The sequence below is a fragment of the Sinohyriopsis cumingii genome, chromosome 14 (assembly GCF_028554795.1).
Source record: "Sinohyriopsis cumingii isolate HCF-2022 chromosome 14, ASM2855479v2, whole genome shotgun sequence".
Classification (NCBI taxonomy): Eukaryota; Metazoa; Mollusca; class Bivalvia; order Unionida; family Unionidae; genus Sinohyriopsis; species Sinohyriopsis cumingii.
The window spans coordinates 100,351,315-100,369,423 of NC_142974.1; the positions used below are offsets into that span (position 1 = coordinate 100,351,315).

General features: G+C 34.3%; 1 protein-coding gene across 1 annotated transcript in view; it reads right to left on the reverse strand.

Annotated features, from left to right (window-relative positions):
- Positions 1-18,109, reverse strand: part of LOC149784486 (uncharacterized) — a 113,537-nt gene that overhangs the window by 37,324 nt on the left and 58,104 nt on the right. Inside the window, exons 9-11 of the mRNA XM_089932569.1 lie at positions 15,066-15,317; positions 8,422-8,543; positions 881-1,092 (exon numbers count right to left, since the gene is read on the reverse strand). Coding sequence (XP_089788695.1) covers positions 881-1,092; positions 8,422-8,543; positions 15,066-15,317 — 586 coding nt within the window. The remainder of the gene's footprint in view (positions 1-880; positions 1,093-8,421; positions 8,544-15,065; positions 15,318-18,109) is intronic.

The following is an 18,109-nucleotide window of genomic DNA, read 5'->3' on the forward strand; positions in this document are numbered from 1 at the left end:
ACAGTCCCAAAATGGAAAATCTACAGGAATCAAGCATACCTAAATCATGGGTGTACAAAACTTTACAAGGGATGTTCAGAATTGATCAGACAGGCACACACAAGATCTTATTCATATAACTTAATGTTCAACATTCTAAAAAAACTACTCTTTTGTTGGTTACACATGGCTTAGCATGTTTGAGTTACACATACCAATCTTCCTCAGCAAATTAGTCAAAAAATGAACAAATGAACTAAAAGTAAGTGACAATGCTAGACCCATGCTACTCATAACACCTAAAACTGAGTTAAAAAATACTTCAGCAATCATAACAAGGTTTAGTTCCATGCCTTGGTGTGGTCACCACCTTTCTTGCAAGTCTCAATGACTTGACCCCATCTGTCAAGGCTTAATGCCCCAATAGTCATCTTGATCATAACTAAAGAAGTGCTGTATCAGCTTATTTGAATTCAGAATTATTCGTATAGCAACTTTTACCAACGGTATCTGAATCAACATTTATTTTCAATCCCAAAAGTGACTAATACATTTTCAGAAAGGAAAATTGCAATTTTGTTTTTGTTTGAGGAACCACATTTTTCTGGCAATGCTTGGTTTGGTCCATTTATGTTGATAATGAGTTTTGCAGACAGACACACACACAATTATATTCGTACTATAACTAAACGTTGAACATTATAAAAGCAATACTTTTTTAAGTTACACGCATTTTAGTAGTATGATTCAGATGCACATGCCAATGTTCCTTAACAAATGAGTGACAAAGGAACAAATGAACTGAGAAAATGCTATATCCCTTCCCAACTTCACTAGTAATGGAATAAAAAGGAGACATGTGTTTTGAAAACAATAAACATGATGAAAGAAATATACAAACCGACAAGCTCTAAAGTAAGAATTCCTTTCTCTTTGAAGTCCAACCATTTCTGTGTGACAGCTCTGTCAGATGTACCGTCAGATGGACCAACTGATTGAGGACCATTGTCACCCTCTTTATTTGGTAGGTTAGGCTGAGCATTGATGAGGAGTTTCAGGGCATCAATCAACCACTTCGGATCCAACACAATATTCTCTCGCAATACTTCAATGCTGAAAAATAACATTATATCAGAGGATTGGAATTAGGTAATGACTCTTTTATGTGATATAATCTAAGTAATGACTCTTTTATGTGGTATAATCGAAGTAATGACTCTTATGTGATGTAATCTAAGTAATGACTCTTTTAAGTGTTGCAATCTAACTAATGACTCTTTACTATGGTTTAATCTAAGTAACGACTCATTTATGTGGTATAATCTAAGTAATGACTCTTTTATGTGGCATAATCTAAGTAATGACTATTTTATGTGGTATAATCTAAGTAATGACTCTTTTATGTGGCATAATCTAAGTAATGACTATTTTATGTGGTATAATCTAAGTAATGACTCTTTTATGTAGCATAATCTAAGTAATGACTCAATTGTGTGGTATGATCTGAGTAATGACTATTTTATGTGGTAGAATCTAAGTAATGACTCTCGGGTGGTGTAATGTAAGTAATGACTCTTGTGTGGTATAATCTAAGGCTCATATTTAGACCTCGTAGTCTTCTGAGCTGATTCTATGTTTGCCCTTTTGTTCTTACTTTGCATTCTTTTCAGATGGAGAACAACCAACCAGAACAACAACAAAATCACTGTACATACAGACCCACCCAATCATAAATACATACATACATACAATCTAATCCTCAATGATGACAGCCTCACATTGTGATTTCACACTGTGACAAACAGACTGAAAGATTCATGTGCTTTACAACTGTATGATCTGTGTACAAATAGTTTCAATTAACGGCAACTTCTAAATGTAAAATTCAACAAAGTACTATCATCCATGTCAAAATTCAAGAAAGTACTATACTGCATGTCATACAAAAACAAAAACTCATCCATGAAGTTTGCTACCTGTTATATGGAAATCTCAAGTTTTATGCAGAAACCAAAATGGCAAGGTGGTTATCATACCACAAATGAATGTCATTGGCAATGTTTGGTAACTGTTGACAGAGGAAACTCGTGTTACTGTATGGAAACTGTGTTACTTTAACAGTTACAGTAACCCTGACCATTGTTACTTTATACCCAAATCAACAGGTTTCTTTTTTTTCTCAGTGCAAGCATTGAGCAAGTTTAGTAACTGCAGATCGTGAACAACTCATCTTACTGTGCAGATGTTTTAGAATGTTAGTACTTGTAGTTCCAGAAAAACTTGGCAGACCGAGCACACTTAAAGAACTGTTGATGAAATGGGCATTCAGTCGACTGTTCATACAAAATGAAGTTTTAATAAAGCCAACAAACGGACAAAGCTGGTCTGATATTGTCCAACAAATTCACCAATGTATTGAAACTATACAGAGGAAGAACAGTTTGAAGGATGAAGATATTGCATCACCTGTTTATGTTGGTGAAAACTCTGGCCTTTCTAAGACCACACACACACACACACACACACACACACATACACACACACAGACACACAGACACACACACACACACACACACACATATATATATATATATATATATATATATATATATATATATATATATATATATATAATGTGTGTGTGTGTGTGACTCTCTAGGTCTAAAAATATACAACAGAAAGGAAGTGTAACCAACAATTTAAGTAAAACTCAACAGAAAATTAATTTCCTTAAAATACAAAGTGAAAGTAAACAACACAGTAATGTAAATTTAATTCCCAAAATATTATGTCCTATCACATGTCCAAGGATGTAGAACATACATAAGGGTATCCAATAGTCTTGAACATCCCAATATACCTTTAATCTTTACTGACCTGATATGTCAATAGTCTTCAATGTCTTGATATGCAATCCAGAATTAAAGAATTCTCAAAAGTCCCAAGTATTGTATTAATTCAAAGTCAACAAGCACTTTAATTCCAATGAATAATTGAAAAAGATAATTCCTCTCAAAATATTTTTAATCAGTACAACTGTAAATTCAATTGATTCCCAGAGACTGATCAGAAAACAGGAATGGAAATTGGTTTTTAACTCCACTATTTCTGCCCATATTCATTTGACAAATTATGCAACAGAATACAATGGAATTCCAATGGAAACTTCAACAAACTCATAAACAAAGCTAGGCCTTGTACTCAAATTCTAGTAAACAGCCACTTTACAAAATACAATCATAACAAGGCAAAACTTCCATGGACAACCCACAATCATGAACTAAATTTTCTGTGCATAAAATGGATGTCATTTCTACAACTATTACTGTCCCGTGAATTTCTTCTTGCAAATGGAACAAGATCCTGATTTATTTATTTAAAAACTATTCAAAGCCCTACCTTGACAGTATATACACCCAAGTGATATTACAAGGGGAGTTAATATTCATCTGTACCAACCCCCACCCTGGGACCTAGTCCATAGACATATAACTAAGAAAATTATAGAAGTCACTGCAATCCCATCCCAGCTGCAGTGGAATAGTAAACAAATCATGGGACTTCTAAATGGAAGTTTGTGGATTTGATTCCCAAAAGCTGATTTACTAAACTATTTATCTGTATCCTTTCTTAAGGTCGGTGTTTTTCTTTAGGGTTATGTTTTATCCAGCTTTTACAGCAAATGAATCTGCAGCTATTTCAAGAAGAAAAAACCAAAGTATTTGCATCTTTTATTTCTTTAATGCTTTCTTAAGTACTAAAATAAAACATGAACATTAAAATAATGTTTGAGCAACGGCATGGTGTTAAATCATGCCCTCTTGTCTATATTAAGGAACATGTTAAATCATGTCTTTTTGTTTTTATGAAGGTACATGTTAAATCATGCTCTCTTGTCTATATAGAAGTACATGTTAAATCATGCCCTCTTGTCTACATAGAGGTACATGTTAAATCATGCCCTCTTGTCTACATAGAGGTACATGTTAAATCATGCCCTCTTGTCTATATGAAGGTTAAATCACGTCTTTTTGTCTATATGAAGGTACATGTTAAATCATGCCCTCTTGTCTACATAGAGGTACATGTTAAACCATGCCCTCTTGTCTATATAGAAGTACTTGTTAAATCATGCTCTCTTGTCTATATAGAAGTACATGTTAAATCATGCCCTCTTGTCTATATGAAAGTACATGTTAAATCATGCCCTCTTGTCTACATAGAAGTACATGTTAAATCATGCCCTCTTGTCTACATAGAGGTACATGTTAAATCATGCCCTCTTGTCTATATGAAGGTATATGTTAAATCATGCCCTCTTGTCTGTATAGAAGTACATGTTAAATCATGCCCTCTTGTCTACATAGAGGTACATGTTAAATCATGCCCTCTTGTCTATATGAAGGTATATGTTAAATCATGCCCTCTTGTCTATATAGAAGTACATGTTAAATCATGCCCTCTTGTCTACATAGAGGTACATGTTAAATCATGCCATCTTGTCTATATGAAGGTACATGTTAATCATGCTCTCTTGCCTATATAGAAGTACATGTTAAATCATGTTTTTTTTGTCTATATGAAGGTACATGTTAAATCATGCCCTCTTGTCTACATAGAGGTACATGTTAAACCATGCCCTCTTGTCTTTATAGAAGTACATGTTAAATCATGCCTTCTTGTCTATATAGAAGTACATGTTAAATCATGCCCTCTTGTCTATATGAAGGTACATGTTAAATCAACCCCTCTACATAGAGGTACATGTTAAAAAATGCCCTCTTGTCTATATAGAAGTACATGTTAAATCATGCCCTCTTGTCTACATAGAGGTACATGTTAAATCATGCTCTCTTGTCTATATACAAGTACATTTTAAATCATGCCCTCTTGTCTACATAGAGGTACATGTTAAATCATGCCCTCTTGTCTATATACAAGTACATGTTAAATCATGCCCTCTTGTGTACATAGAGGTACATGTTAAATCATGCCCTCTTGTCTATATACATGTTAAATCATGCCCTCTTGTCTACATAGAGGTACATGTTAAATCATGCCCTCTTGTCTACATAGAAATACATGTTAAATCATGCCATCTTGTCTATATGAAGGTACATGTTAAATCATGCCCTCTTGTCTATATAGAAGTACATGTTAAATCATGCTCTCTTGTCTATATAGAAGTACATGTTAAATCATGCCAACCTGTCTACATAGAGGTACATGTTAAACCATGCAATATTCTCAAAATCAACTAGTTTTCTAAACATTAACAAATCTTTTAATTATTGAAGTTTAAATGAAGTAAAGATGTGAGAGGAATTTAAAATATTTTGAAGTGAATACAAAATAATGCTGAAAATGTTCTATCAAAGTCCCAAAGAATGAAAAGTAGCGTATATATACATTTCAAAACCAGAAATGTACTGGTTCACCAAGAATCGTGTCCTAAACTGCTTTGAATAATTCACAATAGTTCCAGAATAACTATATTATAGTTCAATGAGCACTTGCTATTTCCACTGAATAATCCAAGGAATGTCTTTCCCCTCAAATAGTATGTAAATACAACATAAAACATGCCTGCAGATTTGATGTTACAACAACTCTCCTTACATACAACTTCAAAAGTCTATTACAAATATATTTCACAAATTCGCAATATACCCCATGAGACAGATCATACTAGTCAATCTATTTCAAAATACCTATTCAAGTGACCTAACTCATTCAATATTAATTAATTCTTCTAAGATACCACATGACTGACATGTCTGATGGAGAAAAGGCACAAAACTTATAATTATATTATTAGTAGTTGTCAAGACATACTTAAACACCCATTTATAGATCCTATTCAAATGTATGCCCTTTAATGTCTTAAAATAGACCATAGGAACTTGCGAAATCCAGCTACAGATAATTGCAATTTACAGCAATGAATAAAAATTACAAAACTGAAACAAACTCATGTACCAGTAGTTATAAAAGATACAGATATACATAACAGGTATTATTTACAAAAACTTAAAATACAATTATATTAGGATGCATTCAGTAAAATGTGACCAAACTGTTTTCCAATGAGTTTATGAAAACATACATTTGAAAGCCCTTTACACCGGCATGTTCTTTCCCCAAACATTGGTTCCAGCATATCGGAGATGTTGAAAATAGCAACTGCCAATGAAGTCACAACATATGATAAATGATGGAAGTAGGACCATTACATAGCTCATCTGGTCCCATGGCCAGGTGAGCTAAACATGTACTGAATGAAAATTTTAAAATAAAAATGGGCACATGTATGCTACATGCTTAACCTGTACAAAGTTTGATGGAAAATACATTGAATGGTTTTAAGAGTTATATGCAGGAAATCATCTCCACCTGCTTGTTACATCATGTCAGCTGGATATAAACTATGCACCAATCACCAGGATGGTGTTTTAGTTTGAAATTTAAAATTTAACTGAGTTTTCCGACATCTGCACCACCCCAATAACTGGCGAAATTAACATCATAGAGCAGGTGAGAATCACATTTTGTATTATAGAAAATTCTAATGAATCAGCTAATTGCTTAACAATTAAAAATAATGATCAAAATTGGTACAGGAAAGCTTACTTCTCATTTTCGCGCTGTTATTGCACCTTAATTTGGAATCAACACCATGAAATTTATATTTTAGCGAAATGTCATGATTATAATTTTTGGTTAATAATATTTTCCCAAAAACAACCCACAAATATGAAAAGTATTTTCCAGCAATCATTTATCTACAAAACAAAAAATTGGATGTAAAGGCATGGCAATCTAAATATTTTATCTATATGTTACATATATGTTTAATAAATTTCATTTTTGAAAAATGCCAATTTGAAATGGACTAAAAGTCTAATCACGTTACTAGGATATTAACACATATATGCTTACAAAATTCCATTGGTTCTACTTACATAGATTTCATTGAACTGAGCTATTTTAAGAAGGATGTTTTCCTTTCCTTTTTGGTAAAAGGTCTTTACACCAAAAGATACAAAACACTGTAAAACAGTTGTAGAAATGGCTTTAAGGTATTAAAACTGTCAGGTCATTTACATATCAGTAGGGTATAATGTGTGAAATTGAATGTTTAAAATTTATATAGTTGTATTGGGGCGGGGGGGGGGGCTGGGGGGGGTTATTAAACAATGGATTCCAGGTAGATGTATGAAAGTATAGACTGACATTAGGGAAAGATATATCCTTTCTGCGATCACAGAGGGGTTATAAAACTAATTGGCGTTAAAGAATTATTTCATTCAGGCTCACTCTGACGACATAGAACTCCTTGTGATGTTAAGTTAAAAATTTACTTTTAAAGGTGCGCTTGTTCTTAATATGTCAAAATAGGGTTCAATTCTTAAATCAGAACAGTTGAGTCCATTAATGATGATTAATAAAAGCATTGTACTATTGAAATCTGCTAATGCAAACAACACTGCCTTTATATGTTTGATAAATAATCAGCAAGGTATAATGAAATAACATTTGCAGTTTTTGTTAACTTACAGAAAAATGTTCTGAAATGTTCAGCAGTGTTATTTAATGTATCAAAGACAAAGAATATGTTAAAGTAGGAAGTTTATAAAGTAAACCTAGAACTTAATTATCTCAAGTACATATAAAAAGCTGCAGTTGCAAACCCCAATTAACTCACTGGCTTATTGTTTGATCCCTCATTTTGATGTAATAATTGTTCTTGCTTTCTTGTTTTTGTTTTGTTTTGTCTTTCCTCTGCACAGCATAGACTCTATTCAATTCAATATGAACTGATGTCCAATAAACATATATGTTGCCTTTCCTTGGATTTTTCGCCCAATAATCTGAAATATATTTCATGTTACAATTCTGTGCTAGGCTGACTGTTGGATTTTTCATGATACTGATTGTTCCTTTCACCTTCAGTATATTTTCATTTCTAAGACAATATTTTAAAAAATTGATACAAGTCAAGCTTGATTACACATGTATATTGTATAAAAAGCATGGGTAGATCAAAAGCATATAAGGTGATGCTGACCAATTCTACTGAATCTTAAACGAAACCCAGATAAAGCACTTAGATCGCATCAAGCAAAATAACTGGATTTGACCATGACATTTATATTTTTTGGCCATTATTCCCGAAGTCCTTAATTCAAGGTCTATTTTAGTAAGACAAGGTCAAACTGTAAGGGTTGACAGGTCTGGTACTTGTAACATGTCCCCACTTAATTTGCAACATAATAGAGCCATCATTATAACAACGTATCATGACATTCTTGCATACAAGACTGCTACATGTCATATATCCTCACCTAAAGTAGATCATTGCATCCAATCTGCTACCTGCCTTATAATGTCACCTGACATAGATAACAGCATACAAGTCTGCTACCTGTCTTATAATCTCACCTGAAGTAAATGACTGTTCCTGTTTCATGTAGATATCTAAGAAAAAGATCCAGTTCTTCAATTTCTTTTATCTGGACATTTGCTTTCTTGTTTAAATCTTCCACGGCACTGTGTGAAATCACCTGCAATTACAAGTTGATAAAGCCCTTAATTTCATTACTTACTACATAAAATATTTAAAATGCTATTTTGTAACAGTGGTATTACATGATATAATTACAATATAGCAAGAAATGTGTACTCTAATTTGACCTCGGTAATATACAGGTCCAGTAGAACTTTTATTATCCGGAACCTGATTAACCATCAGTCTCTGTTAACTGTCAGGGCATTGTACACTAAAATATTAAAAACCGGTACATGTACATATGTAAATATTATGATTTTTTGACGAACCAGTCTACTGTCTAATACTTTTAATGTACATATTGTATTATACGTCTATTCTCATATCCGTCATGGTCTTGGTTCCGCACCCTGATGGATAATTGAAGATCTACTGCTAATGTAGATATCCTATTTTTACCATGCTAATATTCAAGTGAACTTACAGCATCAATTAATAACTGAATGCATATGCTACAGGTTACATTGATGATTGTGCCAATACTCAAGAGAACTTAAAGTATGTTCTGCTTATGTGTCATGCATCCTGTAACCATTAACAACTTCATGTGTCTGCAACAAGGTTAACTGATGACCATGCCAATAACGAAGTGAACTTATGACTTGTATAGATCACTCATTCATCCTGTATCCAAGTAAGCTTATGGCTTAGATACCCAGTCACCCTGCATCCAAGTAAGCTTATGGCTTCTCTAGATCACTCAGTCATCCTGCATCCAAGTGAGCTTATGGCTTGTCCAGACCACTCAGTCACCCTGCATCCAAGTAAGCTTATTGCTTGTCTAGATCACTCAGTCATCATGCATCCAAATAAGCATATGGCTTGTCTAACTCAGTCATCCTGCATCCAAGTAAGGTTATGGCTTGTCTAGATGACTCATTCATCATGCATCCAAGTAAGCTTATGGCTTGTCTAGATCACTCAGTCATACTGCATCCATGTAAGCTTATGGCATGTCTAGATCACTCAGTTATCCTGCACTCAAATACTCTTACGGCTTGTCTAGATTGCTCAGTCATCCTGCATTCAAGTAAGCTTATGGCTTGTCTAGATCACTCAATCATCCTGCATCTAAGTAAACTTATGCTTGTTTAAATCACTCAGTCATTATGCGTCCAAGTAAGCTTATGGCTTGTCATGATCACTCAGCGATCCTGCATCCAAGTCAGCTTATGGCTTGTCTAGATCGCTCATTCATCATGCATCCAATTAAGATTATGGCTTGTCTAGATCACTCAGTCATCCTGTATCCAAGTAAGCTTATGGTTTGTCTAGATCACTCATTCATCATGCATCCAAGGGAGCTTATGGCTTGTCTAGATCACTCATTCATTCTGAATCCAAGTAAGCTTATTGCTTGTTTAGATCACTCAGTCATCATGCATCCAAGTGAGCTTATGGCTTGTCTAGATCACTCATTCATCATGCATCCATGTAAGCATATGGCTTGTCCAACTCAGTCATCCTTCATCCAAGTAAGCTTATGGCTTGTCTAGATCACTCATTCATCATGTATCCATGTAAGCTTACGGCATGTCTAGATCACTCAGTTATCCTGCACACAAATACTCTTACGGCTTGTCTAGATTACTCAGTCATCCTGCATCCAAGTAAGCTTATGGTTTGTCTAGATCACTCAATCATCCTGCATCTAAGTAAAATTACGCTTGTTTAGATCACTCAGTCATCCTGCATCTAAGTAAACTTATGGCCTGTCTAGATCTCTCAGTCTAAGCTTATGGCTTGTCATGATCACTCAGTGATCCTGCATCCAAGTCAGCATATGGCTTGTCTAGATCACTCATTCATTATGCCTCCAATTAAGATTATGGCTTACCTAGATCACTCAGTCATCCTCTATCCATGTAAGCTTATGGCTTGTCTAGATCACTCAGTCATCCTACATCTAAGTAGCTTATGGCCTATCTAGATCTCTCAGTCATCCTGCATTCAAGTGAGTTTATGGCTTGTCTTAATCACTCAGTCATCCTGCATCCAAGAAAGCTTATATAATATCTAGATCACTCAGTCATCCTGCATCCAAGTAAGCTTATGGCTTGTCTAGATCACTCAGTCATCCTGCATCCAAGGAAACTTATATAATATCTAGATCACTCATTCATCATGCATCCAAGTGAGCTTATGGCTTGTCTATATCACTCAGTCATTCTGAATCAAAGTAAGCTTATGGCTTGTCTAGATCACTCAGTCATCCTGCATTAGAGTGAGCTTGTGGCTTGTCTAGATCACTCAGTCATCCTGCATCCAAGGAAGCTTATAGAATATCTAGATCACTCATTCATCATGCATCCAAGTGAGCTTATGGCTTGTCTAGATCATTCAGTATTTCTGAATCCAAGTAAGCTGATGGCTGGTCTAGATCACTCAGTCATCCTGCATCCAAGTAAACTTATAGCTTGTCTAGATCACTCAGTCATCCTGCATCCAAGTAAGCTTATAGCTTGTCTAAATCATTCAGTCATCCTGCATCCAAGTAAGGTGATGGCTGGTCTAGATCACTCAGTCATCCTGCATGTAAGTGAGCTTATGGTTTGTCTAATTCACTCATCATCCTGCATCCAGTGAGCTTATGGCTTGTCTAACTCACTCAGTCATTCTGCATCAAATGTGATCTTATGCTTGTCTAGATCACTCAGTCATCCTCCATCAAGGTGAGCTTGTGGTCTGTCTAGATCACTCGGTCATCATGCATCCATGTGAACTCAAGGGTTTTGCTTGGTTACCTATGTCATGTGTCATGTGTTGTACTTCCATCAATAATTACATGTGCTATAAAATACAGTGCCACTGTCATTCACCAGCAACCAGTATATGCTACAGGCCACAAAGTCAAGCATTCAGCAACAATATATGTATGCTACAGACTACTGTGTCAAGTATTTGGTAGCAACAACATCTGTATGCTACAGACTAAATTGTTTGGCATTTGGAAGCAACATCTTGTATGCTACAGACTAATGTGTCAGGCATTTGGCAGCAAAACATATGTATGCTACAGACTACAGTGTCAAGCATATGGCAGCAACAACATCTGTATGCTACAAACTACAGTGTCAGGCATATGGCAGCAACAACATATGTATGCTACAGACTACCGTGTCAGGCATTCGGCAGCAAAAACATCTGTATGCTACAGACTACAGTGTCAGGCATTCGGCAGCAACAACATCTGTATGCTACAGGTTACAATGATAGCCTTGCCAATATCCACGTGAGCTCATGGCTTGTCTAGATCATCTCAGTTATTTATCATACATCCTGCATTCAAGTGAGGTTTTGTATTTGGCTAGGTTAAATTAGTCATGTATCATGTATCTTACATATGTAAAACAATGCATATGCTAAATGCAAGTGTCAGGCATCCAGCAACAACAACATGTGTTAACTACAGCCTAGTTTTATGCATTCATCAACAACAGCATGCATATACTGTAGTCACGTGTCAGGCATCCAGCAACAACAGCATGTGTTAAATACAGCCTAGTTTTAGGCATTCATCAACAACAGCATGCATATACTGTAGTCACGTGTCAGGCATCCAGCAACAACAGCATGTGTTAAATACAGCCTAGTTTTAGGCATTCATCAACAATAGCATGCATATACTGAAGTCAAGTGTCAGACATCCAACAACAACAAGATGTGTCTGGTTACTGTTAGATACCCATCAACAACATGTGGATCTTTTAGACTACAGTGTTTGGCATCCATCAACAGCTGCATGTGTATGCTAAAAGTTACATTGATGACCTTGCCAATATTCATGTGAACTTGTGGCTTTGTTTTATCACCTCATTCACATCTAATTCATCCTGCATACATCAATAACTGCATGTACATACTATATGTTGCACTGACAAAAATGTGAAATTTGCTATACTGGTCTATATATTAGAAAGGCTACAAGAGAATGTGATATTACTGAATTTTTATATTACCGAACTGTATGAAGATGTCAACATTTGAACTACGACTGATGATTTTATAGACTGTACTCACAGATCTGATACCAAAATCTAAGAAAAAGTCAACTGGGTATGCGATGATCTTTATGATCAGTTACCTAGGTACGCGATCAAAGGGAAATAATATTAAATGTGAACCTGAACTGCTTTGCTGTAAGTTCATACCTGCCAATCCAGAGAGATATAAGCATCATTATTACTATATATTAGGTGCCATAATTTACAGAAAATTATATGAAAAACATAGATTTATTTCTGCTACTTACCTGGATATGCAGTTATTTTAAATTCTTGTCATAAATTGGCTACATCCATGTTGATTAGCACGAGAATACAGACACAAAACAAAATGATAAATTATTTAGACACAACATTCACCTTAATTATTCCTAACTTAGTTTAACTTGCACTGAAAGGTCATAAATTCAAGTGCACAAATTCTGAATGCTCTATTATATCATTGCAGTCTTCCTCTTAAAAATTTTTAAAGCACTATTGATTTGTCCTTTTCCTGACGCAACATGTTCTTCAGTTTGACAAAATCCTTCTCTAACATTTTTAGTCATATAACATTCACGAGTCATCATCAATAAATCCCGTTTCACTTGTTCATATTTGCACCATATTTTTTTTTAATAAAGACTGGACCGCTATATAAATGTTTATCAAACTATAATGAATCTGCAACATATTGCTTCAAATTAAAAAAAAAAAATCTGTTTTCTGCAAAACACGCAATGTAAAGTTACTATACATAGAAAATAAGGAAACTAATGAGACGATGTATCAGACAAAAGCTGGTCCAATAAAAACTTTGCAGTTGAAATATTAATATCATATGCTGAGAATTCCAATTTCATGTGTTGAACTAAATTACTTGTCCTTAAAGTTCTATTTCATTTTCGAAGTCAAGGTTTTAGATTGTGTTGTTTGAATTACACAGCAGCGGTTGAAATTTCAATGTTATATGTTTGAGAATACTCAATTCACTTGTTGAATTAAACTGTGTTGAAAGTTCCATTTTATATGTCAAGTACTGAGATTTCATATATTCAATTACACAGTGTTTGCTGAAACTTCAATATCTAATGTTGTGTTTTTAGATTGCATATGTTGAATTACACAGCGGTGGTTGGACCTTTCATTGTGCTTGTCAGAATTGCAATTTTTAGATAGTGAAATGGTATGTGTGTGTCAAAACTTACGTTACATAATGAGAATAGCCCCTTTAACAATTCAAAATAATGTCAAGTTGCAAGATGTATCATTTGTGTGTTCACTTGTAAGGCGTCAGTACCTTTATTGCATTTACAGTTTGAAAGTTACCATTCATAGGTTAAGAATTGCCATGGATTTCCTCGCTAGAGTTAACTCTTGTAAAACAGCATCTATTATGTTTAAACAAGGAGGCTGCTTGTCGTTTCTATTATCATAATTTGCGTAAATACGAGTACATTTCTGCTAAAAGTATTGATCTTGCTCGTATTATGACAAACAGTAGTAATTTACTGCATGCCATAATTCTATCTAATTTAATGACATTAAAATTCTTGAATTTACGCTGATAAAATGACAGGGCGGGTAAGCTTTAACCCTAATTTCAGTGACATTCTAACGAATCTAGCAGCCGACACGAATATATTTTTATATGTTTTTATGAGGATTAGTATTCAGTGTAGAATTCAAATATTTGTCCATGTTAATAAAGTTATACAACAATTTTTTTAAAAAAGAACTTGTTTTGTATTCTTTTGACTGACCCTCTCCTTGCAATGTTCTCGTTGGACCAGATTTGATGAAATTTTTAAAACATCATCGATTGATATCAAAGTTTAAATTAGATGCTGTGCACTTCAACAGGTAAAATCTAAATACTTGATCTATCAAATGAACTTTCAACACAAACAGTTAGATTCGACATGTGAACTTGTAATTCTAGACATATGACATTGAAATTTCAACCACTGCTGCACCATTCAGCACATAAAATCTAAATTCTCGAACCTGATGATGGACTTTTAAGGATACGCAATTTAATTCAACATCTGAAATTGGAATTTGTGACGTATGACATTATCATTTCAACTGCCACATTCTCATTAGACCAGCTATTATCTGCTATGGCGCCTCATAGAGACTGGTTAACGTACATAGCCAAATGGTCACACACGTAGACAATATGAAGATCAGTAAATGGAGGTCAACGATGTCTGCTAATGATGGCACTGTTTATCAAAAACATAATCTTTCATGGGTCATGGGTTTCATTGCTCTTAACCATTAGATAAGGAAAAACAGACAGATTATCCATAACAAAATTCACATTTTCACATTTAATTTTTTTGTTTTTTTCATTGAATCAATTACTAGACAGCTAAGCCTTTCAAGTCACTCAACATATTGGACTCATGGGATACAAATTTCTTGAGCAATAAAATAAAGACAAAGTCAAACCCAAAGGGCCCTATGATCCATTGGTTTCATAGAGATGGAAAATACTGATACATGTAATCTTGCATTCATATGTGTACCTTCACTCCAGCATCCCTGAGCCTCATCAGCTGCTGTTCCAGAAGAAACCAACGAGTGGGAATCTGCTCCCCCCAGTGTGGTTGCTGTGATGCCACCTCTACAATTTTTCTCTTCAACTCCTCCAATTTGCTGTCAACAACTGTGTTGTCAATGGCAAAGTCCTCATCAACCAAATGAACTATGGTAGGTTTGTTTCTTAGATAAGAGCGGATATCCTTTAAGTATCTCTGACCACGTTCATGACGATAATACTAGAAATGGAAAGACAATTCACACTAAGTATGAGACAACCAATCTCAGTCATTAGAACAACAGATATCATCATTTATATACTGTATTTATACAATGATACGCTCTTGGCTGGTAGAAAGTCATTTTGTCAAAATATTTGCATTAATTTTATTATCTGATGGACTCGTTATCTCATTACTTAAATACTAAAATGTCATCATAATAAACTGTTACTGTTTATACACTCTTTCTTAATATTAGTTTCAAAACTTGTTTGGATAGTTGGACTGCGCCTAAAAATTGTTCCTTGCTGCAGAGTGGTGGCTCTGAAATAGTTGATTGGGATTTTGTAGCCAATGGAAAGTAGACAAAGGAGGAAGTATGTTCAGGTCTTATGTCACGTATTTAGTCTCGAATAAACAGTAAAACAAGAAAGAGCGAAAACTACAAGCTTTTTGAGAAAAAAATATAATTTATTTTCCTGGACAAATTCTGTAAAAATGACAAAATATGAACTTACGATTCTATAGAATCAAATCAAACAATAATCAACGAATAAAATTTTTGAAGTCCTAATAACAAAATGTTCTAATGATTTCAAGTTCGAGTCCCGACAAAGAATCCAAGATGAAAGATGATGACGTATGCTGTAATCTGTAGTACTGAAGTCTACAGTTCCTTTTTGAAACAAGAATCATCATTCTGGTTTTGGGTAGATGAATACATTTTTATAAAAGCTGTCCTTATTCAACAATTTCATATGAGCACACATTTTTTCCAGAAAAATAACAGAATTAATCCTTTTGAATCCAACTAATTTGAAATAACTCCAATCCAAGTAGTCTGAAATAACAGAAACGGTGGCGCTATACAGTTTCGCATTTTGCATAGGGTTAGGAATTTAAAGAAAAAGAATGTCCCCGGCTTTCCTCACTATACTGGCTATTTAAAAAAGACCTTGTATATCTTAGGTATAATGCAAAGAACCTTTAATTCCCTTTATTTTGGTGTATGATTGATGGGTGTACTCTGGGTTATAGAGTATACAGCTTGGCCTTACTTCAAATGTGCACCTTTCAAAAAAGTGCTAGCTCTACTTGGTCATTTTCACTTCCTGAACTTCAGAGGTCAATTGTATAAAAAAGAGCCGATAACTTTTTTTACATTTTATATATTTGGTAATTCATTCATTGCACTTTCAGAAGCTGGTATTGTCTAGTCTGGCAAAATTCATTTTCCCTATTTTAATAGCTGCTATGTATAGTGTACTTTAGACTAATTCAGACTGATTTTTTAACACAAGGGAGCAGTCATTTTAGTTAGCAGTGTGCTTAAATCATGTAAAATTTCCAAAAGTACAATATCCAAAAGAAATATCATCCACATTACATTAATGTAGCATAGAGGTATGCAAACATTCTCTCCACTGTGCATGTTTTAAATGCGAACTACTTCACCTTACATACGTCACTCTCTCAAAAGTACATATTATCTGGTGAGCGCCACCATAAAGAAGATGTAGGTATTATTTTTTATGATTTAATTATGTTTATATGGCTGAAACATTTAAGTCGCAAGCATCAAAACAATCCTTATGAATAATTCTCCTGCCTTTTTCCCCACAGAACAGTATTTATGAGTGTCAGAGTCTCTAACAAGTCCAGCCTACACCCCCCATGATAAAAGTGAGCTATTTTAAGAATGCACATTACATTTTGTAAACATAGCAACCAATGTTATGTTGAATGATAGGAACATGAAACTAGCCAGAATTATTTCTGAGATATCAACAATGAATTTTACAATTAGAAAAGGGAGGTAACTCATCAGCTTCATAAAGGTCAAAGGTCAAAGTGTAAAATATTTGCCTATTGTTTAATATGGAAGAAGCGAATTCACTTTCTCATCATTTATTTTTTTATTTTATTACAAATAAATGAAAAGAAACATTTTCACCATATATTTCTGTCACTTATTGCAACAGTTTTAAATTTAAGTTGACTCTATTCCTATATTCTAAGTCTTCTAATTTCCCCATAATTAAGGTCACTACTCACACAAACATACCTCATGGCAAATTATGTAAGCAAGAGAAAAATGATCATAATTAGCTTATTTTCATGCTTAAATGCAATATGAATGTACCATTTTATTCAGAACATCATACATAATTATATGAAAATAAAAAAATAATTGCAAACATTTTTTTATTTTCTTTAAGGTGGCGCTATACAGTTTCGCATTTTGCATAGGGTTAGGAATTTAAAGAAAAAGAATGTCCCCGGCTTTCCTCACTGGTTATACTGGCTATTTAAAAAAGACCTTGTATATCTTAGGTATAATGCAAAGAACCTTTAATTCCCTTTATTTTGGTGTATGATTGATGGGTGTACTCTGGGTTATAGAGTATACAGCTTGGCCTTACTTCAAATGTGCACCTTTCAAAAAAGTGCTAGCTCTACTTGGTCATTTTCACTTCCTGAACTTCAGAGGTCAATTGTATAAAAAAGAGCCGATAACTTTTTTTACATTTTATATATTTGGTAATTCATTCATTGCACTTTCAGAAGCTGGTATTGTCTAGTCTGGCAAAATTCATTTTCCCTATTTTAATAGCTGCTATGTATAGTGTACTTTAGACTAATTCAGACTGATCTTTTAACACAAGGGAGCAGTCATTTTAGTTAGCAGTGTGCTTAAATCATGTAAAATTTCCAAAAGTACAATATCCAAAAGAAATATCATCCACATTACATTAATGTAGCATAGAGGTATGCAAACATTCTCTCCACTGTGCATGTTTTAAATGCGA